General features: G+C 45.5%; 1 protein-coding gene across 2 annotated transcripts; it reads left to right on the top strand.

The window, feature by feature from the left end:
• The first annotated feature begins 1,236 nt into the window (after nt 1-1,236).
• Psmg1 (proteasome assembly chaperone 1) lies at nt 1,237-13,747 on the top strand. Of its 2 annotated transcripts, none has more exons than XM_075961038.1 (7): nt 1,237-1,423; nt 2,583-2,689; nt 4,588-4,739; nt 5,246-5,308; nt 8,563-8,761; nt 10,205-10,341; nt 13,556-13,747. In XM_075961038.1, exons 1-7 carry the CDS (start codon nt 1,287-1,289, stop codon nt 13,628-13,630), a joined length of 870 nt encoding a protein of 289 aa, XP_075817153.1. In that variant the 5' UTR covers nt 1,237-1,286; the 3' UTR covers nt 13,631-13,747. The 2 variants fall into 2 exon arrangements, with proteins under 2 accessions (XP_075817153.1, XP_075817160.1); XM_075961045.1 differs by lacking the exon at nt 1,237-1,423 and adding an exon at nt 1,688-1,795.
• Nucleotides 13,748-15,019: the final 1,272 nt, after the last annotated feature.

Below are 15,019 nucleotides of genomic sequence, written 5' to 3'. Positions count from 1 at the left end.
TGGTTGGAAGGATTCCTTTGTATCTGTCATAAACTGATTCAGAAGTATGAGCTTCAGTCTGCCCAACTTTTTCTATTATCGGAAAGAAATTAGGATTAAGGCCATGCTAAACTTCATAGTCAAGTGCAGTTGTCTTTGTTACCAGTTTAGCAACATAAATACTCCAATAAAGGAAACCCGAGTCTTGGAAGTACACCTTGAGCCCTTGAAGTCAGATATCAGGACATTGGTTCTCTCCTAGGGTGGGGAGTTATGTCAGAGGTATTATTTCAAAAATGGTTTGAAGGAGGGTTAGAAACGAAGCCCGGAAATTGAAACACGTCTTTAAATCTAGACGTTTGGGAATGGTGCTAGGTGAGCAACTTTGTGCAGAATTGAAAGCATGGCCGAGAAGCCCCTACTTCTCTACGGCTTACAATCATGTTTCAGATTTCTGTGATCTTCATGATGTGATCGAGAAACTGAATATCTCACTGGCGAAATAACAGCTTAAGAAAATACAAAGAGAAAGCCGTGCGCCGTTACCCGTTTACTTTTTATTCAGTTCACTTCTGCGCTAATCCTCGAGTCTTCGAATCTTCAGACACCAGAGAGGGAATCGTTTGTGAGCTATAGCTATACAGTTATATGTTAAAATTGACACACTATTTTTTTTTTGCAGTAACTTTGAGTATTGTTTTTCTACATTGTGAGGTTTTAAGCAACTTCCTGAGAATTTTGATTGTTTTAGAAAGGTCCCTCTGGTTTCCAAGTATTTACCCAAAGGCTGGGTAGGCCATGCAGACAATTACCCCTCCCCCATTTTCCTCGCATGTAAATTTACAATGTGTTTATTTCTCACTGAGGGAAAGTCCTTTCCCCTCGCAGTTGTGGGAGCATTGTTCGGCGGAGCTTCTTGTCTTCCAGCACACAAACCAGAATCACACATTTTGCTTGTCAATGAAAGGTCATTAAAATAGAAAACATTGTATGTTCTCTAAAACGGCCACCTCCCCTGAAGCGGTCTGCCCTCCGTCCGCGGCGCAGTTTCCCCCAGCGGGTGGGTCCTCCCAGGTGGGCCGTGGGTTTGGAGCTGAGGGAAGCCGAGGGCGGCGCCGGGACCGTAGGGCCCGCCAGACAGGAGGCCTTCAGAGTCGGCTTCCGCTCCCACTAGCTCGGGAGCCGGAGCCCCGCCACGCAGCGCACCGGAAGCTCCAGGGCCGGGGGCGTGGCCCTGCCCGGAAGCGAGGCGGGACCATGACTGTAGGGGGCGTGGCCAGGCTCGGGCGGCGCGGTGCTGAGTGGGCATGGCGGCCACGTTCTTCGGTGAGGTGGTGAAGGCGCCGTGCCGAGCTGGGACTGAGGAGGAGGAGGAGGAAGAGGAGCAGAGCAGGCGGGACACGCCGGAGGACCGGGAGGTCCGGCGGCAGCTGGCGCAGAAGAGGTCAGGCTCCGGGAAGGCCCACTCCGCCGGGCGGGCGAGCGTTACGCGGGACACCGACTCCATCCATCCCACGCTTGAGGTCACACCGTGTGTCAGCGGGAAGCTCTGTATTTAAACACACAGTCGCCAGGTCTCCTACGCAACTCCAGTCACGGCTCTCCCGCTGCCTCCCCGAAGCATGCTGTTTTTATTCCTACACATGTGTTTTGTGTGTGTGTTTGGGGCCAGAGGTTGAAGTTGGGTGTCCTGTGGCTCTTTCCACCTTCTTCCTGGGACGTGTCTCATTGAACGCAGAGCTCACTGTTGTTCTGCACTGGCTGGACCCCAAGCCCTAGGGAGTCTCTCGTTTCCCCAGAACCATTGTGCTTTTAGGTGGGCCCAGGGATCAGAACTTGGGTCGTCATGCTTGTGTTGGCAACTTAGGACCTTCCCAACCCTAAGTATGCGAATCACAGATTTTCAACATCATACCAGGCCACAGTCAAATTCACCTAGTTTTTCCAGAAATTCTATTTTCCAGCGGCTTGCACCACCTACAAACCCTTCCAACAGTTCATTTCGTTTTCTTCAGCGCCCTCTTCATTTTTCACTCCTGTGAGCCCTGATTTGTCCGATGGTGTTCCCATGCAGCCATTTACCGTGTTCATTCCTCATCTGCATTTGCGTTTTGCTGGCAGGAGTGTTTGACCTGCTTTTAGTCTTTTGGGGGTCTCTGTCTGGCTCTTAGGGGTGCTGGCATGGCAGTGTCACGGGGACAGTATGAAGTTTGCAGTAGTTTTGCCCGCTGATTGAGTCTGCTCTTCATTTAAGACTGTAGTATGTATTTTATAAAAGGACAGCGTGTACCTTTCTCATTTGCAAGGATACTCTCATCTAAGACCGTATATCCATCCATCTATGCATCTCCCACACATCCATCCACCTGTATCTTCTATCACCCATCCATACATGTTTATATGTGTATGCGGCACCTGCCTGTCACCTGTCTACATAAATAACATGTCTGCGGCCCTTCTGTTTATCATCTGTCTCTCCTCCATCCATCCATCTCTATATAGTATATCATTTATTCTTCGTCAGTCTGTTTATCATCCTCCCCTTTGTCACTCGTCTCTCACAGCGTGAAATACTTGTTGACTTTACTCTCGTCTCTTGTTAGGGAAGTGCGGCTTCTCCAAAGACAGACAAAAACATCTCTGGAGGTTGCACTGCTAGAAAAGCATCCCTGCTCCAAGTTCATAATCGCAGTAGGAAGTAATGCAACAGGTAAGTGCCAGCACCAAGACAGATGTGCTGTTGAAGAATGGAGTAGGAGGGCAGCATAAACTCCACGTGCTGATACCTTAGAGAGGTCACGACATGCTGGGCGGTGGTGGTGGTGCACACCTTTAATCCCAGCACCTGGGCGGCCGAGGCAGGTGGATCGCTTTTTATTTATTTACTTATTTATTTAAAAGACTTATTTACTATGTATACTGTGTTCTGCCAGGAGAGGGCACCAGATCTCATCATAGAGAGTTGTGAGCCACCATGTGGTTTCTAGGAATTGAATGCAGGACCTCTGGAAAAACAGCCAGTGCTCTTAACCTCTGAGCCATCTCTCCAGCCTGACAGATCGCTTTGAGCTCTAGTCTAGCCTGGTCTACAAAGTGAGTTCCAGGACAGCTAGGACTGTTAAACAGAGAAACCCTGTCTCGAAAAGTCAAAAAATTTAAAAAAATGAAAAATAAAAAGTCACAGCAGGTGCTGGGCATGTGGCTCAGGTGGTAAAGTGAGTTTGGTGCCCAGCAGCATATAAACTTGGCATGATGCAGTCTGAGCACTCAGGAGGCAGAGGCAGTAGAGGGGAATGTGAAAAAGTTTCAAGGCCAACCTGGGCTACCTGAAGCCCTGTCGTAAACAGTCACAGTAATGTATTTCAAGTAAAGTAGATTGCCTGCTCCTTCCATCTTTGTAATAAACATAAAAAAATGAGGTTTGAAGGAAGTATGCTTAGCTTCAGAATTAGAGTTCAAGGCCCCATTTTCCAGTCTGAGGGGGTGTCCAGTGGTCTATCAATAATTGCAGACACTTTGGAGCACTTCAGTTCTAAGGTCTTTGAATGCATTTATTGACCTGGTAGATTCACAGTAGAGCAATGTGAGTTTAGATGCAACAGCGTTGTTGTTGTATATCAGTACACGTGGAGACCTTTATATTTTCAATGGCTTTTGAGCTATAGTTAAGAGACCTTGCCCGTGTAAGGTAGCCATTGTACTTAGAAGTGTAAGTAAGCAGTGGGTAGCTGTTCATCCTTATGTAAAGGTCTGCTGGCCTAAGTTTTAATTATCCATTTATTTATTTATTTTTGTTTTTTTGAGACGGATTTCTCTGTTTAGCCCTGGCTGACCTGGAACTCTCTCTGTAGACCAGGCTGATCTTAAACTCTCAGCCTGCCTCTGCCTCCCGAGTTCTGGGATAAAGGTGTGTATCACTACTGCCCAGTTTTTTGAGGCCCAAATGTATTAGAACGGTGTTAGGATGTGAGACTAGCATAGAGTCTGTGCACAAGGCTGTCTTTCCTGTTCCTGCTTGTCGTGTCTGGAAGATGTAGGATTTCATTCCTTGGCCTCAATTTTTCTTTTCTTTAAAATGGACCAATTAGACCAGTGGTTCTCAGCTTGTAGATCACACTCCCTTTAAGGGTCAAACAACCCTTTCACCGGGTTTGCATATCAGATATTGCATTACAATTCATAGCAGTAGCAAAAAATACACTTATGAAGTAGCAACGAAATAATTTTATGTTGGGGTGTCACTATAACATGAAGAACCGTATTAAAGGGTTGCAGCATTATGAAGGTTGAGAACCACTGAATTAGACAGTCTTTAATAAGAGGTTTTCAAAGGAAATTCAATTATGTATATATGTCTACAAGAGTACAGGCTAGGGGAAGGCATCAGATTTCCTAGAGCTGGACTTATAGACAGTTGTGTGTCCCCAGAGGTGGGTGCTGGGAACCAGGCAGAGGCTTGACAGGTGCAGTACTTGATCTGATTCGTCTCTCCACTCCCCAGTTAGATGGCTCTGAATGATTATTTCAGCTCTAAATTCTGGGGTAACGAGTAGGAAATGCAATTTGATAAGCAAGACACCAGTTCATATGAACATTTTTCCCCCACAGCATTTTTGTCATCATTTGTTATGAATTCAGGAGTCTGGAAAGAAGTTGGCTGTGCTAAGCTCTGGAACGAATGGTGCAGAACAGCGGACACTGTCCATCTGTCCCCTACAGATGCTTTCTGTGTGTTCTATCAGCTGAAATCAGACCCCTCGGTATGTGGGCCTCCACTCAGTAGTCTCAACGCATAGTCGTTTGTGCATGAGATCCAGGCTCTCCTTAGCCAGTGTGTGCTTGTGTCGTGTGATTTCCAGTGGTCTAACTGGATTGTAGGCCTAACTCTGGGTAAACTGCTATGTTGTCGTCTGTTGCTGAGTAAATGCCTAGAATACTCAGCTTACATAGAGAAGAGGTTGATTTGGGCTTGGAAACTCTGAAGTTTCAATGTGTGATGGGGACAGACCCTTTGCTTTTAGTCCTGCTGGGTGGGGAGGCCTGGTACTCTATGGCTGGATCGTACAGGAGCAGCACACTGAGTACAAGGCCAGAAGGCAAAAGAGGAGGAGAGTACTACCGTCTCTCTCAAGGACATATTGCTAATGACCTGCAGACTCTGAGCTCCATAGAGCAGTGTGAGGTACTGGTATTTACATGGTGCTCATTGGTGACAGGGCCGGATGTGTCTACTTTCACTTGAGAACACTTGAAATTCCCTTTCCAGGTTTTCCTTTGTCAGTGTAGTTGCTACATTGCTGAGGATCAACAGTTCCAGTGGCTGGAAAAGGTAAGAGGAAGAAAGTCCTGGCTGGTTAGTTGGGTGTGCAGGCTCAAGGTCATGGTTGTCTCTTAGACTTTTCAGCCAAATATTAGATGAGAAAGAGTTTGTTTCCCTAGAAAACAGTGTAGGAGTTGTTATGGAGTATGTCTTAGAGTTTCTGTTGCAGCAATGAAACATCTTGGGGAGGTTTACCTGGCTTACACTTCCACATCACAGTTCATCACTGAAGGAAGTCAGGACAGGAACTCAAACAGGGCAGAAACCTGGAGGCTGGAGCTAATGCAGAGGTCACAGAGGGGTGCTGCTTACTGTCTTGCTCCCCATGGCTTGCTCAGGCTGCTTTCCTGAAGATCCTAGGACCACCAGCCCAGGGATGACACTAACCACAGTGGGCTGGGCCCTCCCCATCAGTCAGTATTTAAGGAAATGCTCTACAACCAGATCTTATACTCAACTGAGGTTCCCTCCTTTCAGATGACTCACTTGCGTGTCAAGTGGGCACAAGACTAACCAGCACGGAGTGTTTATTTATTTTTAAATGAACAGTCTACATTGGGCAATGGTGGCACATGCCTTTAATTCCAGCACGTGGGAAGCAGAAACAAGCAGATCTCTGTGAGTTCAAGGCCAGCCTGATCTACAGAGTGAGTTCCAGTCCAGCCAAGGCTACACAGAGAAACCCTGTCTTGAAAAACAAAAACAAAGTCCTCATTTTGGAAAATTGAACTCAAGGACTTGAGAGAAAAACTGTAATTTGGGCAGTTGTACAGTGATTGCATTTGAGAGAAAAACTGTAATTTGGGCAGTTGTACAGTGATTGCATATTGAATATGCCTTCTCAAGAATGTTTGAAACTAGAAATGTTTTATATTTTTTTAAAGTTTTGAAATATTTGCATGTACAATATGACAATGTCTTGGGGATAAGACTCAAGTTTAAACACAAGTTATGGTTTTACATTTTAAATTTGTGAAGTGTAGTTCCATGTTATGAGATTCTCCGCTTGGCTTGTCATTAGGCAGGCGAAAGGCTTTGGATTGGGTTAGGAATACTCTCCCTGTCCATAGTCACACAGTGCAAGTGTTACTACATTGGCATATACTTATTTTCAATAGAAGCAAATTGTTCATATTTATGTGCAGATAGTGTGCAGCATAGATGGTGACCCGGAACCTTCAGCAGTTACTGTTTTAGTCCACCTGTGCTGGGAGGAGGACGCTTCTAAAAACATCCTGTGCACTTGAACATAGATGCTAAGATTAAACTCACTGGAGATGAGAATTTTGGTGTGTACCTATTTTAAAGCAATTGGACATTCATTAAGTTATCAGTGACTGCATTAAGTACAGGGTTGTTTGCAAAGCTCTGCATGCTAGTCTTTGGTTATATATGCGTGTACTCAGGTCAGGGTACTTGGTATATTTTTTTCTAGGGTAGAAAATCAAAATGTTTAATTTTACTTTTAAATTGTGCAGATGCTGGTTATATAAAAATACTATGCTTGTACTATAGAAAAAATGACCATATTCTAGACTTGAAGTGACATAAAATTAGTCACTTTTAAATAAAAATAGTTTATGTGTATGAGTGCTTTGCCTGTATGCATATCTATGTAGTATATGTATATGCATGCCTGGTGCCCTTCAAGGTCAGTAGGGGACATCGGGTCCCCTGGAACTGTAGTCACTAATGGTTGGAGCTGCCGTCTAGGTCCTGGGAACCAAACCCACGTCCTTGGCAAGAACAAGTGCTCGGAACATCCCAGCTCTCTCTGGCCCTCAGGCTGACATTTTCAAAGCAAAGTTTTTCTTTTCTTTTCTTTCCTTTCTTCTTTTTTATTTTATTTATTTATTTATTTATTTTACTTTATTTGCTTTTTTTAGATTCTTGCTCAGTAGCCTAGGCTGACCTTGAGCTAAAATTCTTCTGCTTTAACCTCCTCAGTACTGAGATTATGGGCATCTGCTGTCATTTGAGGGTTAAAGCAGTTTCTTTTAACAGTGTTGTGCTTCTTAGGAATATTCTTTGTAAACACTTGCTCTGTTAGTGTCAGCACAATCCTCCTAGTGACACAACCTGACAGCTGTCAAGCACTGTGGGTTCAGACCAAACTATCATAGGAAGTTAAATTATGCTGGTGTGATTTTTCTCTCTTAAATGGATGTGCACAATAACAAGTTTGTAAGAGGTAATGTTTTTAGTATTTGTTTACAAAAATTTGTAGTGAAATTAATAGTATAAATCATTTATGGTACCTGATAGGAAACTTTTGGCATTCCTGTGATTGGCACTAGCCTTTTTCTCATTTCATAAAGTATTTCAAACAAGGTAGACACGATAGCACACACTTGTTAGTCACTTTGTGTGTGTGTGAAAAAACACACCAACAAAAATCAAAGTGGAAGAGAACATGGTTTTGTTTTGGTTTACACTTTCAGAAATAAAGTCTCTCGTGGAGAAAAACGTGGTGATAGAGAGGCATGGTGGAGGAGCGGGAGGTTGGCTGTCACATTTTTATCCTTACACGGGAGGATTGCAGTGGATCGATGTGTGGCCTGTCATAGACCATCAAAGCTTCCCCCAGTGACACACTTCCCCTGAGGCTGCGCCTCCTGAATGTTCTGTTCTGTAGCCTCCCCAAACAGCACTGCCAACTGAAGACCATGAGGCCATGGAGTGCATTGTTTTTCTAAACACAGCTCTTGTAAAGCCAACTTTGGGAGGTCAGCATAGGAGGGCTATGCACTTGAGGCCAGCATTGGCTACTTACGAGGTAGGCAGACAGATAAAAATAGAGGAAAACAAACAGGCAAACAAAAGAAAATTTGGGCAAATGTACTATCTTAGAAACCCTTTTTACAAAATATCTGTTTTTATTTGTTTTGTTTTTCATTTTGCCATGAATTTAAGTAAAAGGTAGAAGGACTCTTGATGACCTGTCAGACCCACACACTACAGTTGGAATTTGAGATTCTACAACTGCAGTAACCAAAACTGAATTCCATAAGAACCTTGCTTAGGTGTCCTCAGTGGCCAGTGAATGAAGGGATGTTGCGTCTGCTCTTGTGACTTTATTCAGGGTGGCCGTCCTAGGGCCACTATTGTTCTGACCTGTGATCTCTGCACCAGTTTATGTCACATGGCTCTTGGGCAGTGCCGCTCTCACTCAGAGGCAGGCCAGCACTGCAGTCTCCTCCACTGCTGCTGGGGGGGGGTCACTACGGCAAATATGAGGTCTGACATCATCACTGTTCTCGTAGGTGTTTGGCTGTCAACCCAGGAAGAACATGCAGGTAACAGTTCTCACATGCCGACACATCACAGAGTATAAAACCTCAGAGTCCACCTGCAGCCTTCCTTCTCCTTTCCTGAGAGCCCTAAAAACTCAGAAATTCAAAGATTCTGCCTGCTGCCCACTGCTGGAACAGCCGAACATTGTGCATGATCTGCCTGCAGCAGGTGGGCTAAACTCGCAGCCTTTGCCCTTTGTCGGGCTTTGCTGATGACTTCTGCTCTTACTAGTAACCTTTCTGAAGTAGTTGTAGAAGGTACTTGCATGTGGGATACTCTTCTTAACGTTAGATTTCCCTGCATTGCGGTTGGGACAGCAGCTTAGAATCTTGGCTCTGTGCTTCCACAGTTCTTTTCTGTTTTGGTTCTGCAATCTCAAAGTGGAACCCAATGTTAGATACAGATTTTTGGTATGTGAAAATTGGGAATTTTATCAAAGTAAGTTTTGGATGTTGAAGCTTGGCTTTTACATTTATTATTCATTTGGTTTTTAGAGACAAGGTTTCTCTGTGTAGATCTGGCTGTCCTGGAACTCAGAGATCTGCCTGTCTCTGCCTCCCTAGTGCTGGGGTTAAAGGTGTGCGCCATCAATGCCTGGCTTGGTTGTTACTCTTAATGTTTTTATCATGCCGTTTACATATGAGTTACTTCTCTTGTGACAAAATGGCCGCTAGCAGAAGTGGTTTATGGGAGGAAGGATTGTTATGGCTTACAGTGGAAGGGGGACATCCCACCATGGTGGGGAAAGCGTGGCAGCAGGAGCTGCGGCCACATTACATCTGATTTCAATAGTTCAGAGGCTTGTCTCCTGGGTAATTCTAGACCCTGTCGGGTGGACACTACTAGCCATCATACTGCTGGGCACACATATCATGTAAGGATAAGTTGACGCTTGTTTTCAGTAGTTCGTATTTTGTAGTAGGAAGCCACTTGTTTTGTTTTCCTGGCCCAGACTCCTGAAATAATCACACAGAAACTATATTATTTAAATCACTGCTTGGCCAATCACTTAAGTTTATTGCTAGCTAGCTCTTAAATCTAGTATTAACCCATTTCCAGTATTTTATATTTTATCATGAGGCTCATGGCCTACTGGCAAGGTTCTGACATGTCTGTCTCCAGTGCTCCATGGCTTCTCCTTGACTCTGCCTCCTTTCTCTCAGCATTCAGTTTAGTTTTCCCTGCCTAGCTCTACCCTGCCCTAGTTTCTTCATTCACCAGTGGTATTCAGAGCATACAGAGGGGCCCCACATCAGTATTTGATAGTATGTAGCCTTTGTTAGATGCTTTCCCTTTTGTGTTAGAGTTACTAGGGTGAGAACAGCATGCATTATACGCTGGGTGCCTCCTTCAAGTGGCCATTATCCTGATACATTCGTTCTTACATTATGATGGGATGTCAGGACATACAAAATAAAGATAATATTTACAGAACATTATTAATTATTATTGATTTTATAGAAGATACCCATAAATGGATCAACATGGCAGTAGGTGCCTTGATTAAAAGAGGCAGAAAGTTGACTTTTCCAAAGCAGCTTTTATTATTTAAAAGTGTCTCACTTAAAAATCATGTCATAGAAAACAATCATTTTTCCTCTGTGTTTGTAGTTCTGAGCTACTGCCAAGTGTGGAAAATCCCCGCAGTTCTGTATCTGTGCTACACTGATGTGATGAAGTTGGACCTTGTCACTGTGGAAGCTTTTAAGCCTGTACTTTCTTCCAGTGGCTTGAAATGCTTGGTGAAGGTAAGATTTCAGTGCTCCCTCCTTAATAGCCATGCTGATACGGGGAGGGGGATGACAGGAAGTGCTGCGGGAAGACTGAAACCCTAAGCCACAGGTGGGAGCTTCCCCGTCGGCACTTACCTGTTCCCCAGGTGTTCTGTGATGTGTGACTGGTTTGGTACTGCTGTCACATCCTACGTGTGCTATGGAGAGAGAGATGGACTGCTTGACACCTTCCTATTGTTGGTTGTTTTTACTCTTTACTCTTGGGGGGCCTGTCACCCAGCTCCCTAATAAATCACACACGGAGTCTTATTTCTGCTTATAAGTGCCCAGCCTCAACTTGGCTTGTTTCCAGCCAGCTTTCCTTAAATTATCCATCCACCCTTTGCCTCTGGGCTTTTTCTTTTCTTCTGCAATCTTACTTTCACTCTTGCTCTGTGGCTGACTGTGTGCCTGGCCCCTCTTCTTGCCCCTTCTTCCCTGACTTCTCCTTTTTTATTCTCTTTGCCTGCCAGCCCCGCCTATCCTTTCTTCTGCCCTGTTATTGGCTGTTTAGCTCTTTATTAGACCAGTCAGGTGTTTCAGACAGGTAAAGTAACACAGCTTCACAGAGTTAAACAAATGCAACATAAAAGAATTCAACACATCTCTGCATCATTAAACAAATGTTCCACAGCATAAACAATGTAATTTATCCTAGAATAATATTCTATAGCAAGTTCTGTAGTAATATGAGCGGTGGGGCTGTGTCCCCAGCACCCTGGCCGCCTGGCTAGCTTATGCCCGAAATAACAACACACAAACTGTATTCATTTAAACACTGCTTGGCCCATTAGCTTTAGCCCTTACTGGCTAATTCTGATATCCCGATCAACCCATCTCTAATAAAATGTGTAGCACCGGTCTTACCGGGAAAGATTCAGCATGTCTGACCTGGCGGCTTGCTTCATTGCATGTCTGCCCGGGAGAGGGGAGCATGGTGTCTCTGAGCTCACTTCCTCTTCCTCCCAGCATTCTGTTCTGTTTACTCCACCCATCTATGTTCTAACCAATAAAATGGGCCAAGGCAGTTTTTTTATTTTTTAACCAATGACCTTCCTCCATCAAAGTTCCTGCAATTAATTTATTTGGAAATTTATAATTATTTCTTAAAAGATTGATTTACTGTTTTTTAATTATGTATGTACTTGTGAGAGTTATGCGCACCACGGGCATGCAAGTGTCTGGAGGCCAGAGTGCATTGGATCCTGGAGCTGGGGTTGCAGATTGTTGTGAGCCACTGATCTGGGTGCTGGGAAATGAACCCAGGTCCTCTGCAGGAGCAGTAAGTGCTGTTAAGTTGTTTCAGATTTAGCTTCTCTTTCACTGGGTTTGCATCCGACTGGCTCCTTTTCACATTTGGTTGAGGGCTGTGTCCCTGAGGGCAGGCAGGGCTGTTGTTTCCACTGTGGATGGTGTTCTCAGTAAACATCTAGACTTGTTTTGAAGATAAAAAATCATTCGTCATATCAACTTGAAATGAACATTTAGTTTAAATTACTTTTTAGCATTTCCAGTATCTGCCCTTAAGATAATGATCGCTCGCGGGGCGGTGGTGGCGCACACCTTTAATCCCAGCACTCGGGAGGCAGAGGCAGGCAGATCTCTGGGAATTCGAGACCAGCCTGGTCTACAGAGCTAGTTCCAGGACAGGCTCCAAAGCCACAGAGAAACCTGTCTCGAAAAAAACCAAAAAAAAAAAAAAAAAACCAAAAAACAAAAAACAAAAAACAACAGATAATGATCACTCTGGGGAATGTTTTGTTTGACTTGGTGTTTCACCATGTTACCCAGATTGTCCTCTCCCAAGTGTTGGGATTAGAGATGTGTGCTACAATGCCCTGTTGAATACTGTTTTCTTTTTGAAAACATAAATTGGTGTGGCCAGGCAGTGGTAGCACACGCCTTTAATCCCAGCACTTAGGAGGTAGAGGCAGGTGGATCTCTGTGAGTTTCAGGCCAGCCTGGTCTACAAGAGCTAGTTCCAGGACAGGCTCCGGAGCTGCAGAGAAACTGTGTCTAAAAAACAAAAAGCAACAACAACAACAAAGTGTGTGGAGGGACACTGTGTGGGTGTGTGTGTGGTGGTGTGGGTGTGAGTTAGTGCGGGTCAGCGGCAGGTGTCCCCCTCTAGTGCTCTTTACCTTGTTCTCGGAGATTTGGACTTTTGGATTAGGACAGGCTGACTGACCTGTGGGTCCCAGGAGACTTCCTGTCTCGTTCTCAGCGCTGGGATTACAGGTGCTTGTTAGTGTGGCTCTGGGGCATCTCAGCTCAGGTCCTCACGTTCTTGTGACATTACAGCCGAGCCATCTGTCTCCCTGACCTCAGCCGTCATCATAAAGACTAAATGCAGCGGGCCTGAGTTAGCGCATGTTTATAGGACACAGCAGGCCTGAGTTAGCGCATGTTTATAGGACACACTGGGCCTGAGTTAGCGCATGGTTTATAGGATACAGCAGGCCTGAGTTAGCGCATGGCTTATAGGACACAGCGGGCCTGAGTTAGTGCATGGCTTATAGGACACAGCAGGCCTGAGTTAGCGCATGGCATGCAGGAGTTACCTTGGGTTCTCACCTGGGGGGGCCCCACAGATAGGGAAGCTCTGGGTGGTGGCAGGCACATGCTGGGAAGCACATACTGTGGCCCGCTTGGAGGGAACAAGAAGTCAGCCTTAGAAGAGGCACCTGAGAGGGTCAGGTGATGGCTTCAGAAGGTGGTGATGTTTTGGTGAGAAGTGGGCGAGGGCAGAGCGCGGAGTGTGAGGAGAACACGAGCCCTGTGGGAGGGCTGTGGAGGGTGAGAGATGGCGTGCTGAGGGTCAGCAGAGGGAAGTCGGGGCAGGAGCTTTGCAGACATTGAAGCAGAAACCATGGAGGATGGCGGCTGTTGCCTCACTTACAGGCTCGTGCTCAGCTGCCTTCCTTATGCCGCCCAGAGCACCTGTCCCGGGGATGGTGTCGCCACAGTGAGCTGGGCTCTCCCACACCTCTCCAGTCAGGACGATCCCCACAGTCAAACCCAGTCGATCTGGGCAATCTTCCAGCCTGGGGAGTGCGGGGGCTCTGAACCACTAGACTGTTTACCTTTTCTTTGAACAAGGTGAAAGGCAGCTCATGCCTGGTACCATCCTCCTATGTTGTGAGTATGGGGTTTTGGGTGTATTTGGTGACAGCCTTTTTTCTCTTTCCAGAACATTCCTGAAAGCACAGAAATACTGAAGAAATTGATGACAACAAATGAGATTCAGAGCAACATTTACACGTGACCCCCACAGGCCATGACCACGACCTGCCCATTCCAGGGGGCAGCCACTACTGTTTTGTACTTTATTCTGGGTTGGGGGTGTTTTGATAGTGATAAACACAATAAAAATTAAAAAATATTTTTGTAATTTTATTTTTTCTTAATGGTGATATGTCTACAACTGGAATATTAACGAGCCAATACTTTTTTATATATTAAGTGGGACTATTGTTTGATCATTTTCTTTATGCATGTGAGTATTTCCTCTGCATGTATATCTGTGTACTATGTGTATGTGGTGTCCACCAAGGCCTCAAGGTCAGACCCATGAAACTGGAGTTACTGATGGTTGTGAGCAACTTTGTGGGTGCCAGAACTGAACCCTGGTCTTCTGTAAAAGCAGCCAGTGCTTTAACTGCTGAGTCTTCTCTCCAGCCACCCTCCCAACCTCTTTTCCCCCTTTTCTCTCACCGTCTCAGTCAGTACAGCTGACAGATGTGTCCTCAGTCAGTGCAGCTGACAGATGTGTCCTCTTCAGTCAGTGCAGCTGACAGATGTGTCCTCAGTCAGTGCAGCTGACAGATGTGTCTTCAGTCAGTGCAGCTGACAGATGTGTCCTCTCAGTCAATGCCTAAGGACTGTAGTTAAGTGGTATGTCACAGTGCAGAGTGTGGTGGGCGTGGCCACTTGCAAGTTCCCTACCATTAATTGACAATGAAGAGGAGACCTGGCTCAGTGTGACACACAGTTATCACATCAAAGCAGATACTGTAGCACCACAGTCCCTTGCTGGGACATCTTTGAAGGATGGTGACTGTCCTTGTGGGAAGAATCTGGGGTGCTGTACTTGGGTGAACGTCTGGTATCAGTTTATAGGCTTCCCCCAATAGCTTGACTGGATGATAACGAGAATTAGAAGGAATGTGGTTTGAAATTGGTAGTAACCAGAGGTGATCTCTTTTCCTTCCCTCTCTCCGTCCCTTTCTCCCTCCCTCTCTTCTTCCCCCCTCTCTCTTTTCCTCCCTCCCTCCTTCCTTCTTTCAAGGCAGGGTTTCTCTATGCAGCCCTGGCTGTCCTGGAACTCTGTAGACCAGACTGGTAAACAGAGATGATCTCAACAGAGACGTTGAATAGTTAGGTGGGTTTGGAGAATGCCTTCTGGTGCAGGAGCCAGTGTCTTGGTTCAGCTATTCCAGTTTATGAACAAAGTGACCACAGTATCAGGGATACTGGGCAGCACCTTGGACCTGGCTATAGCTGTTGCTGAGTGCCAGATCCCCACTGTGGCCAGCCAATGACCTGATAGGTTGATTACATTGTCCCTGGTAATCCTCACCCTGTCTATTTATTGTTCTATCAGCCACTCATCTGACCAGTAGGATTTTCTAGCATTTTCAACGTAGAAATGAAA

The sequence above is a fragment of the Microtus pennsylvanicus genome, chromosome 1 (assembly GCF_037038515.1).
Source record: "Microtus pennsylvanicus isolate mMicPen1 chromosome 1, mMicPen1.hap1, whole genome shotgun sequence".
Taxonomy (NCBI): Eukaryota; Metazoa; Chordata; class Mammalia; order Rodentia; family Cricetidae; genus Microtus; species Microtus pennsylvanicus.
The sequence above is the reverse complement of the archived record's forward strand: the minus strand, read 5'-3'. Positions and strand labels throughout refer to the sequence as shown.

Excerpts from the sequence above, each read along its gene's own strand:
- Psmg1 (XM_075961038.1), top strand. The coding sequence starts at position 1,287 with ATGGCGGCCACGTTCTTCGGTGAGGTGGTGAAGGCGCCGTGCCGAGCT. Across the intron at positions 4,740-5,245 it reads AGCTGAAATCAGACCCCTCG|GTTTTCCTTTGTCAGTGTAG; the intron begins GTATGTGGGCCT and ends TTCCCTTTCCAG. Across the intron at positions 8,762-10,204 it reads GCATGATCTGCCTGCAGCAG|TTCTGAGCTACTGCCAAGTG; the intron begins GTGGGCTAAACT and ends CTGTGTTTGTAG.